This window comes from Hyperolius riggenbachi, chromosome 8, assembly GCF_040937935.1.
Source record: "Hyperolius riggenbachi isolate aHypRig1 chromosome 8, aHypRig1.pri, whole genome shotgun sequence".
NCBI classification, from domain to species: Eukaryota; Metazoa; Chordata; class Amphibia; order Anura; family Hyperoliidae; genus Hyperolius; species Hyperolius riggenbachi.
This window is the reverse complement of record NC_090653.1, coordinates 9,414,648-9,435,868: the sequence shown is the minus strand read 5'-3', so window position 1 is coordinate 9,435,868 and position 21,221 is coordinate 9,414,648. Positions and strand designations below refer to the sequence as shown.

The window sequence follows — 21,221 nt, the reverse complement described above, 5'->3', positions numbered from 1 at the left end:
GGCTGTGGGGCATTATCATTGTCCAGGCTTACTTGCCCCAACTGACACCGCCCCACAGCCTCAACGCTGCCTGCTGCTATGGCAGATCCCTTCTGATCTGAAGCATAACTGGGAGGGGACATATGCCGGCCACTGATCCAGCATCTGACAGGAAGAGCATCCTCCACCCCGGCCATGCGCCGGCACAGGCATCGTCCGCCCCAGCCACCCTCTACCCCAGCCATCCTCCGGCCCTGCCATGCTCCAGCACAGCCATCCTCCGGCTCTGCCATGCTCCAGCACAGCCATCCTCCGGCCCTGCCATGCTCCAGCACAGCCATCCTCCGGCCCTGCCATGCTCCAGCACAGCCATCCTCCGGCTCTGCCATCCTCCGGCCCTGCCATGCTCCAGCACAGCCATCCTCCGGCTCTGCCATGCTCCAGCACAGCCATCCTCCGGCCCTGCCATGCTCCAGCACAGCCATCCTCCGGCCCTGCCATGCTCCAGCACAGCCATCCTCCGGCCCTGCCATGCTCCAGCACAGCCATCCTCCGGCTCTGCCATGCTCCAGCACAGCCATCCTCCGGCCCTGCCATGCTCCAGCACAGCCATCCTCCGGCCCAGCCACCCTCCACCCCAGCCATCCTCCGGCTCTGCCATGCTCCAGCACAGCCATGCTCCAGCACAGCCATCCTCCAGCACAGCCATGCTCCAGCTCAGCCATCCTCCGGCCCTGCCATGCTCCAGCTCAGCCACCCTCCGGCCCAGCCACCCTCCGGCCCTGCCATGCTCCGGCACAGCCATGCTCCGGCACAGCCACCCTCCGGCCCAGCCACCCTCCACCCCAGCCATCCTCTGGCCCTGCCATGCTCCAGCACAGCCATGCTCCGGCCCTGCCATCCTCCGGGCCCAGCCACCCTCCACCCCAGCCATCCTCCGGCCCTGCCATGCTCCGGCACAGCCATCCTCCGGCACAGCCATGCTCCGGCCCAGCCACCCTCCACCCCAGCCATCCTCTGGCCCTGCCATGCTCCAGCACAGCCATGCTCCGTCCCTGCCATCCTCCGGGCCCAGCCACCCTCCACCCCAGCCATCCTCCGGCCCTGCCATGCTCCGGCCCTGCCATGCCCCGGCCCAGCCACCCTCCGGCCCAGCCACCCTCCGGCACAGCCATGCTCCGGCCCTGCCACCCTCCGGCCCAGCCACCCTCCGGCCCAGCCATGCTCCGGCACAGCCATGCTCCGGGCCCATGCACTGAGTATAAGCTAATGCACAGAGTATAAGAGAGCAGCACATGTGCCCTGTAGATAATTTTAATATTTTGTCCTACTTCCCGTGCTGAATGGGACGGAGAGGTCACCTCTCTCTTGCGGGTGCTGTCCTGAGATGACCTGGTAAAATACAGGTGATGCACATGGGGTGAGAGTGCTCAGAGTCACATGACCTTGTGAAGTAGAGTAACTGACGTCTGGGGGTGACTGCACACGGGCTGTGAGCACACATTTTGGATCTTGATATACCTTTGGCTGTGAGCAGCCCTCCCTGCGTGAAACTCACTGCAGAGGTAAATGGGGATGCAGAAATGAGAACTGGGAGTGGTTATGTTTATCAAGCACTGGGCAGTTGCCATGGATGCAGATCCTCACAGCTGGCTGCAGAGCCGTATGGAAAGGTAATTCTCACATTACAAACAGGTCTGGGCATCACAATCCAGGGGAATAGAGATTTCAGATTGCATGCAGTTTGAAATCGGGACAATGACATGCCCCTTCTGCTGATTTTGATTGGCTGCAGACATCTCTCTCTTTTATTCCTCATGTTCACTCCATAACCAGCTCCTGTCATCTCCAACTCAAAATCATCTCACATCCGACCTTTTCTCACTCAGGGCACAACCAAAATGTTAATACATGCTCTTATAATATCTCGTCTGGACTACTGCAACATACTACTTTGTGGACTACCTTCTAACAGACTGACACTGCTCCAATCTGTACTGTATTCAGCTGCTCGTCTCATTCATCTCTCTTCTCGCTCTTCCTCTGCTGCTCCTCTCTGTCAAGCTCTTCACTGGCTGCCAATTACCCAGAGGATCCAATTCAAACTCCTAACCCTAACCTACAAAGCTCTCCACAATCTCTCCCCCCAGTACATATCCTCACTAATCTCCAGATACCAACCCAACCGCAATCTCAGATCTGCACATGAGCTCCTACTATCCTCCTCTAGAATCACCTCTACGCATTCACATATGCAAGATTTCTCACATGCTTCACCCCTCCTCTGGAATCCTCTGCCACAACACATCTGTCACTCTCCAACCTTTGATATTTTTAAAAACTCACTTTTTCCGTCAAGCATAAGCTCTACCTTAGGCCAGTTCCCCTTTGACCTCTGGCCTAATTGCACTCCTACTAGATAACCTAAAACACACTGCCTCTGGGTATGTTAACTGTATACTACCCCTCCTCTTGTTACTCTATTCCTTTAGTTTGTAAGTTTGCAAGGGCAGGGCTCTCTCCCCCTTTTGTGTCTTGGAATGTGTTACACATTTATTCATATTAGTACTATCATTGTAATTACCAATTCTGTATTTAGTACTAATTCTGTATTTCCTATATTAGTGTACACCATTGTCTGTATTATTATGTTCCCCATGTTTGTTTCTTACTTTGTACAGCGCCACGGAATATGTTGGCACTTTATAAATTAATAAATATAATTTACATGCAATCTAGAATTCATAGCAGATCATTGGCTATAACTGCAGAGGAATGACACAGAGAGGGAGGTTGTACGGAAATTATGCAGACACACATTTATAAATACATTTACGGTATATAATACAGATATATTTTTACATAAGGACAAGTCGATGAAATGGACACTATTCGTTGCACAATGTCATTTATTTTGTCAATACATATTCTGTACCAAATAAATTAAACTACATATAAAAAATAATCAGTGACCCAAAAAGATACATGTAAGAATAATCACCGGGCGGCCGCGGTACAACAGAGGCAGCTGTACGGCGAGGAGGGTACCTCGGGGGCGGGCACATATGATGCAGGGGGAGGGGCTATGAGGGGGCAGCATGGAGTGTTTGGAAACTGATAGGAAACGCACCTCAGCCACACCACACTGACATCAGCGGGGACACAATGACACAGTCGCTGCCCAAGTACAGATTCTTATTTTATTTTTTTTTTACATTTTGAGGTATGAACGGTGTGGAACTGGTGTTAGTAACTTGTATGCATTTTTATTGTTGTCTGTGCTCTCTTTGTGGGATTTAAACTTGCAGTCCTGGGAGCAGGAAATGAGAGACTGCAATAAAAACTGTCTGTAGGTTCTAATTCTCCGCCCACGCTGCAACCAATGTTCTGTCAGTTTCCTCTACACAGGAAGTGATGGAAACAGACAGGAAGCACGGACAGATATAAAACCCCAGAAGAGAGTCTAACTTCCTCATCACACTATTCACAATCAAAACACAATGTTGTCCCTGGAAGTGATCTGTCATGTGAGCGGGATGATCCACTCCGCCTGAAACGGAAATGTGTGTGTTTGGGGGAGGGCGGGCATCATAATGGCCAGCCAATGAGATGCCAGCAATTCAGAGCTGCTGCGCCTGATTGGTTCATTTCCAAGCTGCATAAATTTGCATAGACCCAGATTAATTAGCATCTCATTGATCCTCCCTTTCTCCGAGGCAAACAAGAACTGTGTCCCGTGCCCACCCTCCATCTCTGATCCCCAAACCCCCCCCCCAGATTCTCAGCATAGGCGGCACAGACCTGCTAGCGTGTGTACAGCATTATCTATGGTCAGATTAAGGGGTCCTATTGCCTTCAGGACGGTACAGCTGAACGTAAGCTGCCTAACTTTACACTACTAACGATGCCAGCCACTGATCCGTAACTTCATTTGCTGCATGCTGGTTCCAGGCGTGACTCTACTAAAGCCACAGGATAAGCATGACAGCCAGGTAATGAGAACAAACACAACAGCGCCCCCTGGTTGGGAGTGGCTAGTAAGTGCTCAGTGCTTCCTTTGGCAAACAAGAACAGTAAAGTGGACTTAGGTGATTTATTGTGCAGTGAACAAATGCTGTTTAAGAGACACAAGATATAGAGATATTAATAGAGAGATACTAGCAGGTGGTAGTTTCAGGGAATAACTTAACACAGAACACAACTGCCTCAATTTTACATTGTTCCGTTTTGGACACAAAGTGATTGGCCTAAAAAAAAACTGAGATTTTCATATTTTTATTTCTGTCAAAAACCTTTGAAACCTCCACAGCGGGGTCAAAGATAGAAGAAAAATCCACACAGGAGTTCTGACGCCTCCTTGCACCGCCCAAAAACTACAATATCCCATGGAGGCGGGGCTTGATAAATCTGCATAATGTAAATAAACACGCCCCCTCTAAGAACTGTTCTGGATGTCGGTATCACCGAAACATTTGTGATGCTGAAACCATGAATACATCTCAGAACTCTCCCAACTTGTTTAAATCTTTAAACTAGAAAATATAAATAATCAATGATTTTTTAATATATATATTTACAATGCATTACAAGTGACAGAAACAGGAAAGTTACAAAGCATTATGGGTGATAGGGGAACGCACAGATGCCAGGGAGTCAATTACAAAGCATTATGGGTGTTCGTTCATTAACGCAATGCATTAAAGTCAAATTCTGCTTTCAAGGAGTAGAAAACAATCCCATTAAGTGCAGAACGATGAGAATTTGGGCAATATTATTGCAGATTTCTTACCTCGATTTAATCAGCAGAGATAGCAACCGCCACTCCACAGTTAGCGGATTACTCCAGGTGTGCAGGAAGAGCTGAAATGTGTCCTGCTTTGTGCAGTTAGCTATACTTTCCGAAAGACAAGGCTTACTGCACCGTCTAAAGCCTGGTACACATCATGCAATTTCCTGTCCGATCGATGGGTCGAATCAATAATTTTCGTCAAGTTTGATCTACCCCCGATCAACAACGAGGTAGATTTTGTGCAGTAATGATCTGAAAATCGGTCCCGTTCTCAATCGGAAGCAGATCGGATTTGCTGGAGACTACTGATCTGACCTGTCAATCTAACGGGAAATCGCATGGTGTGTACCGGGCTTAAATTTTAAAAAAATGCATCAAAGGAGTACTGATGGAGGACTTGTTTTTCTTGGGCAGAGGTACCTGTGAAAATATCCTGTCCAAGTTCCATCCACCTAATGCTGGAATACACAATGAGATTTTTCAGCAAATTTACCGTCCGATCGTTTTTCCAATCGATTTCCATTCACTTCCATAAGAAATCGATCACAAAAATGATCGAAAATCAGATCGGACATGTCGAAAATTATCTATCGAACCATCTATCTGCCAAAAAAAAAATCTCACGGTGCATTCCCAGCATAAGACACACAGCTTTGAAACAACATCTAAATAGCATAAAAAGCCATTGTAATACATATTAACAGAGCAGTACAGCTCATCTGTGTCTAGAAGCTGGGAGTCTGTGTTTTCTGGCAGCTCAGGCACATAACAGAGGCGTGGCTTTCTCCTCCCTCATTTGCATTGCAGCTCCCCCTCCTCTCATCAGCCTGATCAGTGGACAGAAGTCTGCACAGTAAGTGGCAGCTACGAGTCCCGCGAGAAAACACTTGCAGACGAGACAAGCAGAAACCACGCAGCGGTTACAGCTGCCACATTTCACCGATTCATTTCCAAGCTCTGTAACATTCCCGTACTGACTGCCCAGTAACCCCCTTCTTCCTGACTGAATAGTGAGCAGCAGAGAGCAGGAAGCTCCGCCCACACGGCTGGAGAAATCAGCATCCGTCACACACCCGTCTGGCATTAGGAACACTACGGGATGGCTGTGCCTCTCAACACAAAATCAAGGTAAGAAACAAGAAATAACCTCCAGTAAGATTCTAACGAATGAGAGGTGTGGGTATTGACTTTTCCCAGACAAAGGTAGAATTCTACTTTCATGCAACTGTTATGGATCTTGTGTAGTGTTTTCAAAATGGCCGAAGCTGATGATTATTTTTTCTACAAATGGGGGAAAAAACAAACAAACAGGACAACATGTACCTCCAATACTGTGCGTCTATATGTCCACCCTATCATTATTAGATATGGTCATTGGGAGGCTATAAGTTCCATCTTGCATGCAAATTGTATGCTACTTGGTATTCGGGCCAATAAAATGCACTTCCTGTTGGTTTTAGCTGTTCCAGCTCACACCTGCATACAATTTGCATGCAAGCACATCAGTATTAGCACAACACCCACCATCTCCGTTCCTTGCGATCTTCCACCTTTCTCTGGGTTCTGAAGGTCTGACTAAAATCTGGACAATCACAACAGCCCCTCCCCCTGAAAGTCTTCTGTCTACCTATTGGACAGAAGGATTTCGGGAGTGATGCTACCATTGGCTTCTAGAGATGCTAAGCTCAGTCTAACGCTCTCAGGATCATTTTAAAGAATGACTCCGGCCTAACAGCAAAGCAAGACAATGGTTTAAGATGGACAAGAGTTGAAATAGTCACATCTGGTTGGTTAAAACTGACTGAGAGGTTACCCGAGAGTTCTGTGCCTGACACCAGGACAAATGTTGTGCCCATCGGTGTTCTCTTCTTTCCTGCAGGAAGTGGAATTAGCAGGGAGTAAACCTTGTGAGGGCTAATGACCTCTCTGGATGGCCACACGATTACCCAGCAGTCACTGACTAGTAGCGCCACTTATCTCCAGTTCTGGATGTCCCCTCCACCGACAGCCAGGCAAGAATAACTGACTAAACTGGAATAACTATGGCAGATTTACCCCACACTCACTATAAATTACAAGCAAAATTACCATGAGGGGAGAAACCGAAACTCACATAAGCAGAGGATCTCTGGAGCCCAGGCCTCAATTACCCCACCCTCCATCATTACTATATATGGAACCCACCTCCTCAGCACCGTCTGCCCCGCCCCTGGAACAATAAGAGGGTGGTGGCTCTATCAGAGGCACTCCCCCCTACATTCCCACAGTACCAGGTACCTATAGGTAAGGGTAGTGGCTACATAACAATTGTACTCCACCAGTTGGGGGGCTGGCGGAAGGTTTGGCCTGTGAAGGAAAAAGGGGAGGAGGTTACTTGGAGCCCGCCCGGTGGAAGGTGTGTCCTGTGCAAGAAAAAGGGGAGGGGTAACTTGGAACCCGCCGGTAGTAGGTGTGGCCTGTGCAGGAAAAAGGGGAGGGGGTAACTTGGAACCCGCCAGTGGAAGGTGTGGCCTGTGCAGGAAAAAAGGGAGAGGTAACTTGGAACCCGCCGGTAGTAGGTGTGGCCTGTGCAGGAAAAAGGGGAGGGGGTAACTTGGAACCCGCCAGTGGAAGGTGTGGCCTGTGCAGGAGAAAGGGGAGGGGGTAACTTGGAACCTGCTGCCGTAGCCTTACTGGGGAAGCGAGAGGGGAGAATATGCGTACTGATCCACACAGGATATGTTATCTCTCCCCAAAGTTCTGCTCCAGAGGCCCCCCTGAAATTTCCCTACAGATGAGTCAGCGGCACGCAAATATTTTAAATCCGCGTTCAGACCTCATTTAAACTGTATACAGCTGGAAACTGGATGAAAGGAAATCAACAGGAAGTTATTTCGATTGGGCCAATTTCAGACTGCATACAATTTATATGGAATTTGAACGCAAGTCTAAATTATTTGCATCTCTGCGGAGGCATCCACAAATTGACGTGAAAACTGTGTGAGGTGTGAAGCGCATAGTTTGGACCCCAGGCAGCCATTTTGTACCATGTCCGAGTTTTGTGTCTATGGATGTATAAGCAGAGTGACGTTGTATTATGTAGATGAGCTGACGAGCTTCCCTGGACCAGTGAGGAGGAGGGAACGTATACGAGGATGAGATGAAATCGCCGGACCCCAATAACAGGAAATAGCGGACAGTACTCTGGTTTGCTGCCCCCTCTCGTACCGCACTGAGTGATGCAGACAATAGAATGGGCGGGTGAACGGGGAGAGGTAACCAGATAGTGTTGTGAATAGAAACGGTCGAGCAGCACGTATAAAGGCTGAGAGAGGAGGGGCTGAATATATATGGACCATACCAAATAGAAAACAGGCTATAAAACAGACCTGGGTTCATCACTACATATACCCTTCACATATGTCACCTCAATGGTACGGACTGCCGGAGGGGTCACGCCAACTACTGAAGACAGGATTCTGCAGAGAATAAAAATAGCAAGGACACTTTAAGGGGAGCCCCACAGATTCTCAATGGTTGTAAACTAGTGCCTGCGAGTACTTTTCTTCAAGCTCCTCCCCCTTCTCTAGTTGTGTAAGATAAATGAGGTGTTAAAAAAACAACCAAAATACCTCGTCTTCCTTGTCAGCACTAGAGCATTTATCCAAAATTACCTCCTGTTATGTACCTGTTCCCTCCCCCAATATTCAGCAACTTGCTCCCTCCTCCCTCCCATATGCAGGCTGAAGTTATAGTTACAACCAGCGCAACCACCACCTATAGCCACTAGGCGGTGCTGTGGAGGAAAATGCAGACAGCTTCTTCAGTCCTCCCAGTGGAGAGGATGTGTAATTTCTACTGCAAAGTGCGTGAATTTAGGGTTATAGGACCATTGTCATGAAAATGTTAAAATTCTAAATATATATAAACATACAAATAAGTTGCATGTTTCTTCCAGAGTAAAATGAGTCATAAATTACTTTTCTCCTATGTTGCTGTCCCTTACAGTAGGTAGCAGACATCGGCTAGAACTGACAGGTTTTGGACTAGCCCATCTCCTCACGGGGGGGAGCGGGGGCATTCTCAGGGGTTTCTTGATTTTCAAACGCACTTAGTGAATGACAGTTGGTCCAACCAACTGCCAAAAAAGTGTGCTGCGAACAGGGGGGCTGGCCAGCATCCTTGTATAAATCTTTTGCAGAGAGTGTCTTTATAAAAGATAAAGGCCATGCTGAGAATCCCCCCCTATGGAGAGATGGACTAGCCCAAAACCTGTCAGTTCTGTCAGATTTCTACTACTTACTGTAAGTGACAGCAACATAGGAGAAAGTAATTTATGGCTCATTTTATTCTTGAAGAAACGTACTTCTTATTTATATGTGTTTAAATATATTTAAAGTATTAAGATTTTCACAACATTGGTCCTTTAAGAGTGGCATTTCTAATAACTAAGCGCAGTAATCCTGTAGGAGGCGCTATGCTATTGACTTACTAGAGAGACACCCCTTCAGTGTAGGAGTGAGAGGGGAGGAGCAGTCTGGCGCTGAAGAGTGGGATCCGCAGAGAGGTTATGTATCGATTTCTTGTCTTTCTTTTCCTGCCCTGAAGTATTGGGGTGTTGGGGAGAGCTTCGGGGAAGTTTATTAAATCTCCGGAGGGCGGCTTTAAGTGACGACAGTTTACAAACACTGAGAAGCCTGACGGGATTGGTTTATAGAGGAGGGGTTTGCGCACAGAACGTACAAAGACCATGGCACCAGTGTTTAGAGCTGAAAACCGACAAAAAGTGAGGACTAAAATGTCCAAAGTAATACGCGACCGCCTCGGTGGACTGGAGACCTCTCTGTACAAACCATCCGCCCGTGTGCAGGGGAAGATCCCGGCGCCACTACTGTCCATCCAGTGACCGCTACAACCAATGACTTCAGTCAGAGATTCCCTCCCGTTCCTGCAGAGGGCGCCACATCCCCAAACAGGCCCACAGGAAGAGCCCATTACACACTTCCTCCGAAAGAACGTCTCGGCGCCGGTCCTGGGAAGAATGGCTCAATCCTCGTCGCTGGCCAGCAGGAAGCCCAGGATGAAGGTGCTGCCCCTCTGACGCTCGCTGGCGGTCTGCTTTCCCACGAGGTTCGGGGGAGGTCGCAGCAGGAGACTCGTGAACACGGTGGCTGAGAAGAAGGAAACGTTTCTGATTAATTGGCTCCTAAATGTAATACAAAGGGATTGATTCACTATAACAAATAGCATGCCTTATCAGAGGTATCAAGCCTTATCAGAGGTATCAAGCCTTATCAGAGGTACCATGCCTTATCAGAGGTACCATGCCTTATCAGAGGTACCATGCCTTATCAGAGGTATCAAGCCTTATCAGAGGTACCATGCCTTATCAGAGGTACCATGCCTTATCAGAGGTACCATGCCTTATCAGAGGTACCATGCCTTATCAGAGGTACCATGCCTTATCAGAGGTATCAAGCCTTATCAGAGGTATCATGCCTTATCAGAGGTACCATGCCTTATCAGAGGTACCATGCCTTATCAGAGGTACCATGCCTTATCAGAGGTACCATGCCTTATCAGAGGTACCATGCCTTATCAGAGGTACCATGCCTTATCAGTTACCATCAGGGCCGGATTACCGACCAGGCAACAATCTCTTTCCAATGATATATAAACCGCCGCCCTACGCATTTTATTTTTTGCTATTTTCGCGATCGAAATCGCGGCCACGGCAATTTCAATCGCGAAAATAGCGAAAACTAAAAGGCGTAGGGTGGCAGTTTATCTATCATCGGAAAGAGGAGAAAGAGAGCTTCAAAACGATATGCATCTTTCCATAGTTACATTGTATTACACAGGACGACTTTTCTCCAAAGTCAGCAGCTTGATTCAGCACAATGCAATGAAATATAAGGAACCCAGGGGGATATAATTACAAACATCATGCTGGTAGGTGTGAGGATGTAATTAGTTGTGGGTATGCTTAAAGGCATACCCACAGGCACTGCTCGGAGTCCCTTTAAGGGCTCTGCCTCTGACACAGAAGACTAGGGTTCGAATCTCGGCTCTGCCTGTTCAGTAAGCCAGCACCTATTCAGTAGGAGACCTTAGGCAAGTCTCTCTAACACTGCTACTGCCTATAGGGCGCGTCCTAGTGGCTGCAGCTCTGGCGCTTTGAGTCCACCAGGAGAAAAGCGCGATATAAATGTTATTTGTCTTGTCAAATGATGCCGTGCGCTGCTGATTGTCTTCAGAGCCAGGCTCTCCTCCTAGGTCCCGCTCCTGCTACTGTGCGCTCTGCCGCTGCCCACTCCTCCCTCCCTTCCCACAGAGAACCACAGCTGCAGCAAGAATGATAGCAGCAGATGGCAAACGCTTACTCACCTATCCATGATCCAAGCGATAGAGATCCCGTCATCTGAAACCCATCTGTCTCTTCTACAGTGCAGCCGCTCGCTCTGAACGTCCTGATTCTCAGATCAGACAGGAAGTAGGGAGTAGTAATAGTAGTAGTAACAGAGCGGCAGCACTCTAGAGGAGACAGATGGGCTCCGGATGACGGGACCTCTATTGCTTGGATCGCAATAGGTGAATGTGAGTCATCTGGTGCTGTAATTCTCCCCCACTGCGGCTGCCTTCTCTGCTGGACTATCATATTCACTGGGATGGAGGCTGCATGGTGGCTGTCTAGTTTGGGAGGAAATCGGTTGTTCAGTGGTGGGAGTGGTTATGTAATTCTGTCTGGGGAATGGCTTCCGGTTTGGCGACATGATGGGGAGGGGGGGGGGGGGGGGGAATCAGTTACTTTGCTTAGGGCCCCATTTAGCCTTAATCCGGCTCTGGTTACCAAGCCGTATCAGAGTTAACGTGCCTTATCAGAATTAACGTGCCTTATCAAAGTTAATGTGCCTTATCAGAGTTTATGTGCCTTATCAGAGTTAACGTGCCCTATCAGTTCATATGCCTTATCAGAGTTAAGGTGCCTTATCAGAGGTAAGGTGCCTTGTCAGAGGTAAGGTGCCTTATCAGAGGGGTAAGGTGCCTTATCAGAGTAACATAGCGAGCGCTACGAACTTATGCCTGCTAATTGGCAATGACGAGAGCTCCAGTCGTCCTGCCCTGAGCCCCTGCGGGTCCAATTATCCCCGCACTTTAATTGGCCCAATAGACTGCCTGTCACTTGCCGGTGTAATGACAGCTTGCACAGCCCTGTTCATTGTGCTGCCTGTCACTACCGCTCCCCCACCTCCTCTATATCGCGGCTCCCCACCTGCGTCCCTTCCCTCTCCGCCTCTATAAGCTGATTGGAAGGAAGGGACGCGGGCGGCGATATAGAGGAGGCGGGGAACGCCGGTGACAGACACCACAAAGGTAAAGAGCCTGCTAGTGACAAGGTGCATGTCGCTAGCACACCAGGTTTTTTTTTCTGGGGGACAGCAGGGCGCAGGGGGGGCACAGTACAGACACAGAGGCTGGTGACAGTATGCAGAACCAGCCTCTGTGTCCTAATAGCATTCTTAAAACCCACCTCGGGTTCTCTTTAAGTTGACCTTTTCAGTAACTAAGCGGGACATTCCTCTGCTTTTCCACTGATCAGTCAGATGAGATGTCCCCCATCCTAACATTCAGCCAATCAGAGGGTCAGCAGCCACACGGGACATAGCGCTGCACAGCGCAAAACTTTTATGATGTGCAGCAAAAGTCTAAAGCTTAGAATTGTTGCCGCTTTATAAATAGTATTGTATTTCTATGTGATCATTCATCAGCAGGTAAATGTGGGTCTCTGGTCAAATTATTTTTTTAAGTGGACCTGAACCCTTGCACAGGACAGAAGGAAAACAGAGAGAAATGCACCCTGTATGTATTTAGAGAGAAGAGCCTAATTATCCCTTCTCTTCAAGTATTTACAAGTGTAATTTGGCAGTCCCCGGCAGGCACAGCTAATATGTCGACACAGGATGTTAACCCTATGTCTGCTTCCATGAAAGTAGGAAGTAGACACACTACAGATTTATTGCAGGATGTGTATCAGCTGTAACAAAGAAATGTTTTTCTGTAAAGGTTATTATGCCGTTGCTTATATATGTTATTGATTCTTACCAATCAAGTTGGCGGTCAGATTGTTGTCACTAGTGTACTTCAACAGTTCCTTTAGAAAAGCCATCAGATATCGGAAAACGTTGCGGTGGGATCGGGAGAGCTGAGAGATGACCTGGGGACAGAGAGGCACAATGGCATACAGATGAGGTGGCAGAGTGTCTGTATGATGCCATCTTATACTCAGTCAGCGACATGGCACTCTGTGTAGCAGCGCACAAGCACTCTGTGTAGCAGCCCGCAAGCACTCTGTGTAGCGGCGCACAAGCACTCTGTGTAGCGGCCCACAAGCACTCTGTGTAGCGGCCCACAAGCACTCTGTGTAGCGGCCCACAAGCACTCTGTGTAGCGGCCCACAAGCACTCTGTGTAGCGGCCCACAAGCACTCTGTGTAGCGGCCCACAAGCACTCTGTGTAGCGGCGCACAAGCACTCTGTGTAGCGGCGCACAAGCACTCTGTGTAGCGGCGCACAAGCACTCTGTGTAGCGGCGCACAAGCACTCTGTGTAGCGGCGCACAAGCACTCTGTGTAGCGGCCCACAAGCACTCTGTGTAGCGGCCCACAAGCACTCTGTGTAGCGGCCCACAAGCACTCTGTGTAGCGGCCCACAAGCACTCTGTGTAGCGGCCCACAAGCACTCTGTGTGTAGCGGCCCACAAGCACTCTGTGTGTAGCGGCGCACAAGCACTCTGTGTAGCGGCGCACAAGCACTCTGTGCAGCGGCGCACAAGCACTCTGTGCAGCGGCGCACAAGCACTCTGTGCAGCGGCGCACAAGCACTCTGTGCAGCGGCGCACAAGCACTCTGTGCAGCGGCGCACAAGCACTATGTGCAGCGGCCCACAAGCACTCTGTGTAGCGGCGCACAAGCACTCTGTGTAGCGGCGCACAAGCACTCTGTGTAGCGGCGCACAAGCACTCTGTGTAACAAGCACTCTGTGTAGCGGCGCACAAGCACTCTGTGTAGCGGCGCACAAGCACTCTGTGTAGCGGCGCACAAGCACTCTGTGTAGCGGCGCACAAGCACTCTGTGTAGCGGCGCACAAGCACTCTGTGTAGCGGCGCACAAGCACTCTGTGTAGCGGCGCACAAGCACTCTGTGTAGCGGCGCACAAGCACTCTGTGTAGCGGCGCACAAGCACTCTGTGTAGCGGCCCACAAGCACTCTGTGTAGCGGCCCACAAGCACTCTGTGTGTAGCGGCGCACAAGCACTCTGTGTAGCGGCGCACAAGCACTCTGTGTAGCAGCGCACAAGCACTCTGTGTAGCGGCGCACAAGCACTCTGTGTAGCGGCGCACAAGCACTCTGTGTAGCGGCGCACAAGCACTCTGTGTAGCGGCCCACAAGCACTCTGTGTAGCGGCCCACAAGCACTCTGTGTAGCGGCCCACAAGCACTCTGTGTAGCGGCCCACAAGCACTCTGTGTGTAGCGGCGCACAAGCACTCTGTGTAGCGGCGCACAAGCACTCTGTGTAGCGGCGCACAAGCACTCTGTGTAGCGGCGCACAAGCACTCTGTGTAGCGGCGCACAAGCACTCTGTGTAGCGGCGCACAAGCACTCTGTGTAGCGGCGCACAAGCACTCTGTGTAGCGGCGCACAAGCACTCTGTGTAGCGGCGCACCAGCACTCTGTGTAGCGGCGCACCAGCACTCTGTGTAGCGGCGCACCAGCACTCTGTGTAGCGGCGCACCAGCACTCTGTGTAGCAGCGCACAAGCACTCTGTGTAGCAGCGCACAAGCACTCTGTGTAGCAGCGCACAAGCACTCTGTGTAGCAGCGCACAAGCACTCTGTGTAGCAGCGCACAAGCACTCTGTGTAGCAGCGCACAAGCACTCTGTGTAGCAGCGCACAAGCACTCTGTGTAGCAGCCCACAAGCACTCTGTGTAGCAGCCCACAAGCACTCTGTGTAGCAGCCCACAAGCACTCTGTGTAGCAGCCCACAAGCACTCTGTGTAGCAGCCCACAAGCACTCTGTGTAGCAGCCCACAAGCACTCTCTGTGTAGCAGCCCACAAGCACTCTGCGTAGCAGCCCACAAGCGCTCTGTGTAGCGCACAAGCGCTCTGTGTAGCACACAAGCGCTCTGTTTAGCACACAACCGCTCTGTTTAGCACACAACCGCTCTGTTTAGCACACAACCGCTCTGTTTAGCACACAACCGCTCTGTTTAGCACACAACCGCTCTGTTTAGCAGCACACAAGCGCTCTGTTTAGCAGTAGCGTTTCTACAGACCTGGCGGCACAGGCGAGTGTCGTGGGAGCAGTCGATGCATCGCTGGTAGAGCTCATAGCAGATCACCGGTTCCGGCAGAGCTTCCAGGAATATGAGCAGAGCCTCGGCCACAGAATGGTTACTGCCCGCTGGAGGGGGTGTAGTTAGGGGAACTCAGAACAACAGAATGACAGAACATAAAGGATGATCACTTGGGGTGCAGCTGAACACCTGTCACTTGCCTTCCCTTACAGCGTCTGTACGGTGAACGGCCTGATCCTTACACAGCACTCTATACATACGTCTGATTAGCAAACACAGGGCCCAAATCTTATCTCTCTGTGCCACGCCCCAGTATCCTCTAGTGAACGTTCACTCTTTTTTAACCTATATGTGTCAGTTTTTATATAAGCAAAAAGTTGATGTTTACTTTGATTACCTCTGCTGAGGGAATAATAAACGCCATGTTAGACCAGAGACCCACATATGTGTTTAGTTTTGGTTTGTTGAAGTTAAAGAATAACTGAAGTGAGAAGAAAACGGAGGCTGCCACATCTATTTCCTTTTAAACAATACCAGTTGCCTGGCAGCCCTGCTAATCTATTTGGCTGCAGTATTGTGTGAATCACACCTGAAACAATCCAGTCAGATCTGATAATAATGTCAGAAACAGCTGATCTGCTGCATGCTTGTTCAGGGGCTATGGCTAATAGTATTAGAGGCAGAGCATCAGCAAGGCTGCCAGGCAACTGGTATTCCTTAAAAGGAAATAAATATTGCAGCCTCTATATAACTCTCACTTCAGGTGTCCTTTAAAGGATACCCGAGGTGACATGTGACATGATGAGACAGACATGGGTATGTACAGTGCCAAGCACACAAATAACTATGTTGTGTTCCTTTTTTTCTTTCCATGTCTGAAAGAGTTAAATATCAGGTATGTAAGTGGCTGACTCAGTCCTGACTCAGACAGGAAGTGACTACAGTGGGACCGTTATTGATAAGAAATTCCAACTATAAAACATTTCCTAGAAGAAAATGGCTTCTGAGAGCAAGAAAGAGATAAAAAGGTTCAATAGTTCATAGATGTATTAGCTCTGGCATACTTCAATGAATGTGTCATTGAGCAAAAACAATAAAAGAGTTAAAAAACTTAAAAAGTAGATTTTAACAAATTAAAAACCGTGGAATATCTTAAAAAGTGATTTTTAGGAGAAGGAAGATAGATACAATGGTTTATTTCATTAGTTTATTTTTGCTTCGGGTGTCCTTTAAAGGGAAAGTTCAGGGACTATGAAAAAAAAAATCCTTATCCACTTACCTGGGGCTTCCTCCAGCCCGTGGCAGGCAGGAGGTGCCCTCGGCGCCGCTCCGCAGGCTCCTGGTGGTCTCCGGTGGCCGACCCGACCTGGCCAGGCCGGCGGCCAGGTCGGGCCTCTTCTGCGCTCCATTGTGCGTTCCACGCCGGCGCGCTGACGTCATCGGATGTCCTCCGGCCTGTACTGCGCAGTAGTTCTGAGCCTGCGCAGCACAGCCCGGAGGACATCCGATGACGTCAGCGCGCCGGCGTGGAACGCACAATGGAGCGCAGAAGAGGCCCGACCTGGTCGGGTCGGCCACCGGGAGCCTCCGGAGCGGCGCCGAGGGCACCTCCTGCCTGCCACGGGCTGGAGGAAGCCCCAGGTAAGTGGATAAGGATTTTGATTTTTTTATTTCATAGTCCCTGACCCTTCCCTTTAAAGAGGAGCTGTTAGGTATAGGGTCTCAGAGAAAATAAACACATATCAGTAGCTAAAGATTGGCTGTACTTACATTACATATGCATTTCTCTGTCCAGGTTTGTACTTCACAGAATCTTTATATAGTATTTGCAGAGAATGATGCTCCTGACAGCTCATGGCAGGTTCCATGTTTGTCTGTCTCCTATGAAGCCAAATGTGTCATCATGTCCTGCCTGCTTCCTGATGATTCCACTCACAGAAAAGCTTGTACTGAATAACAGTACTGTGCAGTGAATATTAATTAGCCATGTGGCTAGGAACAATAGCGTACTCCTGCAGTGTACTCTGCCCCGAGATTTTTCAATGTTGTGAGCTGCTGCTTTTGTAACATGAGCCCTGTAACTTATCAATAGCAGCCGAGGGGAGGGCCCCAGAATGCTTTGCAGTATGGTATGCGGCTTGCGGCCTCTTAAGAGCTTGGGTCTTATAAGCACACATCAAATGAAAGAGAGATTTTTATCTTCAGTGTTGCCTTTTTGGCTTCCTTCTAAACTGTTTAACACAGGAGAATAGAGGTTTAAATTAGCTTTTGCAGCCTGACAGTTACTCTTTAATGTGTTGGTGCTCCTCCCCCTTCACGGGTGAGTCAGGTATAGTCCTATTTTATAGAATGAATTGCACATTAGAATTCTGCAGGTAAAAACCCTCTGTACCGTATATACTGGCGGATAAGGCGACTGGGCATATAAGACGACCCCCCAACTTTTCCAGTTAAAATGTAGAGGTTGGGGTATACTCGCCGTATAAGACTACCACAGTAGGAGTGTCAGGGAGTGCCGGGTGTCAGGCGGAGCTGTAATTACCTAATCCTGCAGTCATCCGGTGAAAAGAACGATAGATTGCGCTCTCGGTCTAAAAAAATAACTTATAGTAATAGATTCTTGCGAGCAGCCGCTCGTGGGGGTAGCATTGCAGCTTCCGGTGTCCCCTGACTGGTGACGTGTGCGCTCCACTGATGACACTCATGCAGCACACACATCACCAGACAGGTGACCTCGGAAGCTGCACTGCTACCTCCACGAGCGGCTGCTCACAAGAAGCTATTACAACAATTGTACTGTTACAGCGCCACCTGGTGCCACTACTGTGAGGAGGAGGTCCTTCCAGCCCTGCTACGGATAATGATAACCTCTAGAGTTACAGCGCCACCTGGTGCCACTACTGTGAAGAAGGAGGCCGTTCCAGCCCTGCTACTGATAACAGTGATCACCTCTAGAGTTACAGAGCCACCTGGTGCCACTACTGTGAGGAGGAGGTCCTTCCAGCCCTGCTACTGATAACAGTGATCACCTCTAGAGTTACAGAGCCACCTGGTGCCACTACTGTGAGGAGGAGGTCCTTCCAGCCCTGATACTGATAACAGTGATCACCTCTAGAGTTACAGCGCCACCTGGTGCCACTACTGTGAAGGAGGAGGTCCTTCCAGCCCTGATACTGATAAAAGTGATCACCTCTAGAGTTACAGCACCACCTGGTGCCACTACTGTGAAGGAGGAGGTCCTTCCATCCCTGCTACTGATAACAGTGATCACCTCTAGAGTTACAGCGCCACCTGGTGCCACTACTGTGAGGAGGAGGTCCTTCCAGCCCTGATACTGATAACAGTGATCACCTCTAGAGTTACAGCGCCACCTGGTGCCACTACTGTGAGGAGGAGGTCCTTCCAGCCCTGATACTGATAACAGTGATCACCTCTAGAGTTACAGCACCACCTGGTGCTACTACTGTGAAGGAGGAGGTCCTTCCAGCCCTGATACTGATAACAGTGATCACCTCTAGAGTTACAGCGCCACCTGGTGCCACTACTGTGAAGGAGGAGGCCCTTCAGGCCTGCTACTGATAACAGTGATCACCTCTAGAGTCACAGCGCCACCTGGTGCCACTACTGTGAAGGAGGAGGTCCTTCCATCCCTGCTACTGATAACAGTGATCACCTCTAGAGCTACAGCGCCACCTGGTGCCACTACTGTGAAAGAGGAGGTCCTTCCATCCCTGCTACTGATAACAGTGATCACCTCTAGAGCTACAGAACCACCTGGTGCCACTACTGTGAAAGAGGAGGTCCTTCCAGCCCTGCTACTGATAACAGTGATCACCTCTAGAGTTACAGCGCCACCTGGTGCCACTACTGTAAGGGGGAGGCCCTTCAGGCCTGATACTGATAACAGTGATCACCTCTAGAGTTACAGCGCCACCTGGTGCCACTACTGTGAGGAGGAGGTCCTTCCAGCCCTGCTACTGATAACAGTGATCACCTCTAGAGTTACAGCGCTACCTGGTGCCACTACTGTGAAGGAGGAGGCCCTTCAAGCCTGATACTGATAACAGTGGTCATCTGTACTGTTACAGCGCCACCTGGTGCCACTACTGTGAGGGGGAGGCCCTTCAGGCCTGATACTGATAACAGTGATCACCTCTAGAGCTACAGCGCCACCTGGTGCCACTACTGTGAGGAGGAGGTCCTTCCAGCCCTGCTACTGATAACAGTGATCACCTCTAGAGTTACAGCGCCACCTGGTGCCACTACTGTAAGGGGGAGGCCCTTCAGGCCTGATACTGATAACAGTGATCACCTCTAGAGTTACAGCGCCACCTGGTGCCACTACTGTGAGGAGGAGGTCCTTCCAGCCCTGCTACTGATAACAGTGATCACCTCTAGAGTTACAGCGCTACCTGGTGCCACTACTGTGAAGGAGGAGGCCCTTCAAGCCTGATACTGATAACAGTGGTCATCTGTACTGTTACAGCGCCACCTGGTGCCACTACTGTGAGGGGGAGGCCCTTCAGGCCTGATACTGATAACAGTGATCACCTCTAGAGCTACAGCGCCACCTGGTGCCACTACTGTGAGGAGGAGGTCCTTCCAGCCCTGCTACTGATAACAGTGATCACCTCTAGAGTTACAGCGCCACCTGGTGCCACTACTGTAAGGGGGAGGCCCTTCAGGCCTGATACTGATAACAGTGATCACCTCTAGAGTTACAGCGCCACCTGGTGCCACTACTGTGAAGGAGGTCCTTCCAACCCTGCTACTGATAACAGCGATCACCTCTAGAGTTACAGCGCTACCTGGTGCCACTACTGTGAAGGAGGAGGCCCTTCAAGCCTGATACTGATAACAGTGGTCATCTGTACTGTTACAGCGCCACCTGGTGCCACTACTGTGAGGGGGAGGCCCTTCAGGCCTGATACTGATAACAGTGATCACCTCTAGAGCTACAGCGCCACCTGGTGCCACTACTGTGAGGAGGAGGTCCTTCCAGCCCTGCTACTGATAACAGTGATCACCTCTAGACTTACAGCGCCACCTGGTGCCACTACTGTGAGGAGGAGGTCCTTCCAGTCCTGCTACTGATAACAGTGATCACCTCTAGAGTTACAGCACCACCGGGTGCCACTACTGTGAGGAGGAGGTCCTTCCAACCCTGATACTGATAACAGTGATCACCTCTAGAGTTACAGCGCCACCTGGTGCCACTACTGTGAGGAGGAGGTCCTTCCAGCCCTGATACTGATAACAGTGATCACCTCTAGAGCTACAGCGCCACCTGGTGCCACTACTGTGAGGAGGAGGTCCTTCCAGCCCTGATACTGATAACAGTGATCACCTCTAGAGCTACAGCGCCACCTGGTGCCACTACTGTGAGGAGGAGGTCCTTCCAGACCTGCAACTGATAACAGTGATCACCTCTAGAGTTACAGCGCCACCTGGTGCCACTACTGTGAAGGAGGAGGTCCTTCCAGCCCTGCTACTGATAACAGTGATCACCTCTAGGGTTACAGCGCCACCTGGTGCCACTACTGTGAAGGAGGAGGCCCTTCCAGCCCTGCTACTGATAACAGTGATCACCTCTAGAGTTACAGCGCCACCTGGTGCCACTACTGTGAAGGAGGAGGTCCTTCCAGCCCTGATACTGATAACAGTGATCATCTCTAGAGTTACAGCGCCACCTGGTGCCACTACTGTGAGGAGGAGGTCCTTCCATCCCTGCTACTGATAACAGTGATCACCTCTAGAGTTACAGCGCCACCTGGTGCCACTACTGTGAGGAGGAGGTCCTTCCAGTCCTGCTACTGATAACAGTGATCACCTCTAGAGTTACAGCGCCACCTGGTGCCACTACTGTGAAGGATACGGATGGTCTCGGGAATGCTAGTGTCCAGGCAATCGATAATCTGCTGCAGCTCTTCCTGTCTTCCAGGCGTTTGGAAGAGATCTTCCTGCAAGACAACAAGCAAAGCAAACACAATCAAGCAGGGTACCCCGTGCAGGAGTCTTACAGGAATACCGAGGTGACAGGTGACATGATGAGATAGATATGTGTATGCACATATGTAATAACTATGCTGTGTTCCTTTGCTCATTCTGCTTGAAAGA

At 49.9% G+C, this 21,221-nt stretch overlaps 1 protein-coding gene across 3 annotated transcripts in view; it reads right to left on the bottom strand.

The window, feature by feature from the left end:
- Positions 1 to 9,079: 9,079 nt before the first annotated feature.
- OCRL (OCRL inositol polyphosphate-5-phosphatase) overlaps positions 9,080 to 21,221 on the bottom strand; it is a 136,262-nt gene continuing 124,120 nt past the window's right edge. For all 3 annotated transcript variants that reach the window (XM_068249990.1, XM_068249991.1, XM_068249992.1), the window contains 4 exons: positions 20,980 to 21,064; positions 15,084 to 15,211; positions 12,851 to 12,962; positions 9,080 to 9,918 (listed from right to left, as the gene is read on the bottom strand). In XM_068249990.1, coding sequence (XP_068106091.1) covers positions 9,794 to 9,918; positions 12,851 to 12,962; positions 15,084 to 15,211; positions 20,980 to 21,064 — 450 coding nt within the window. In that variant the 3' untranslated portion in view covers positions 9,080 to 9,793. The remainder of the gene's footprint in view (positions 9,919 to 12,850; positions 12,963 to 15,083; positions 15,212 to 20,979; positions 21,065 to 21,221) is intronic.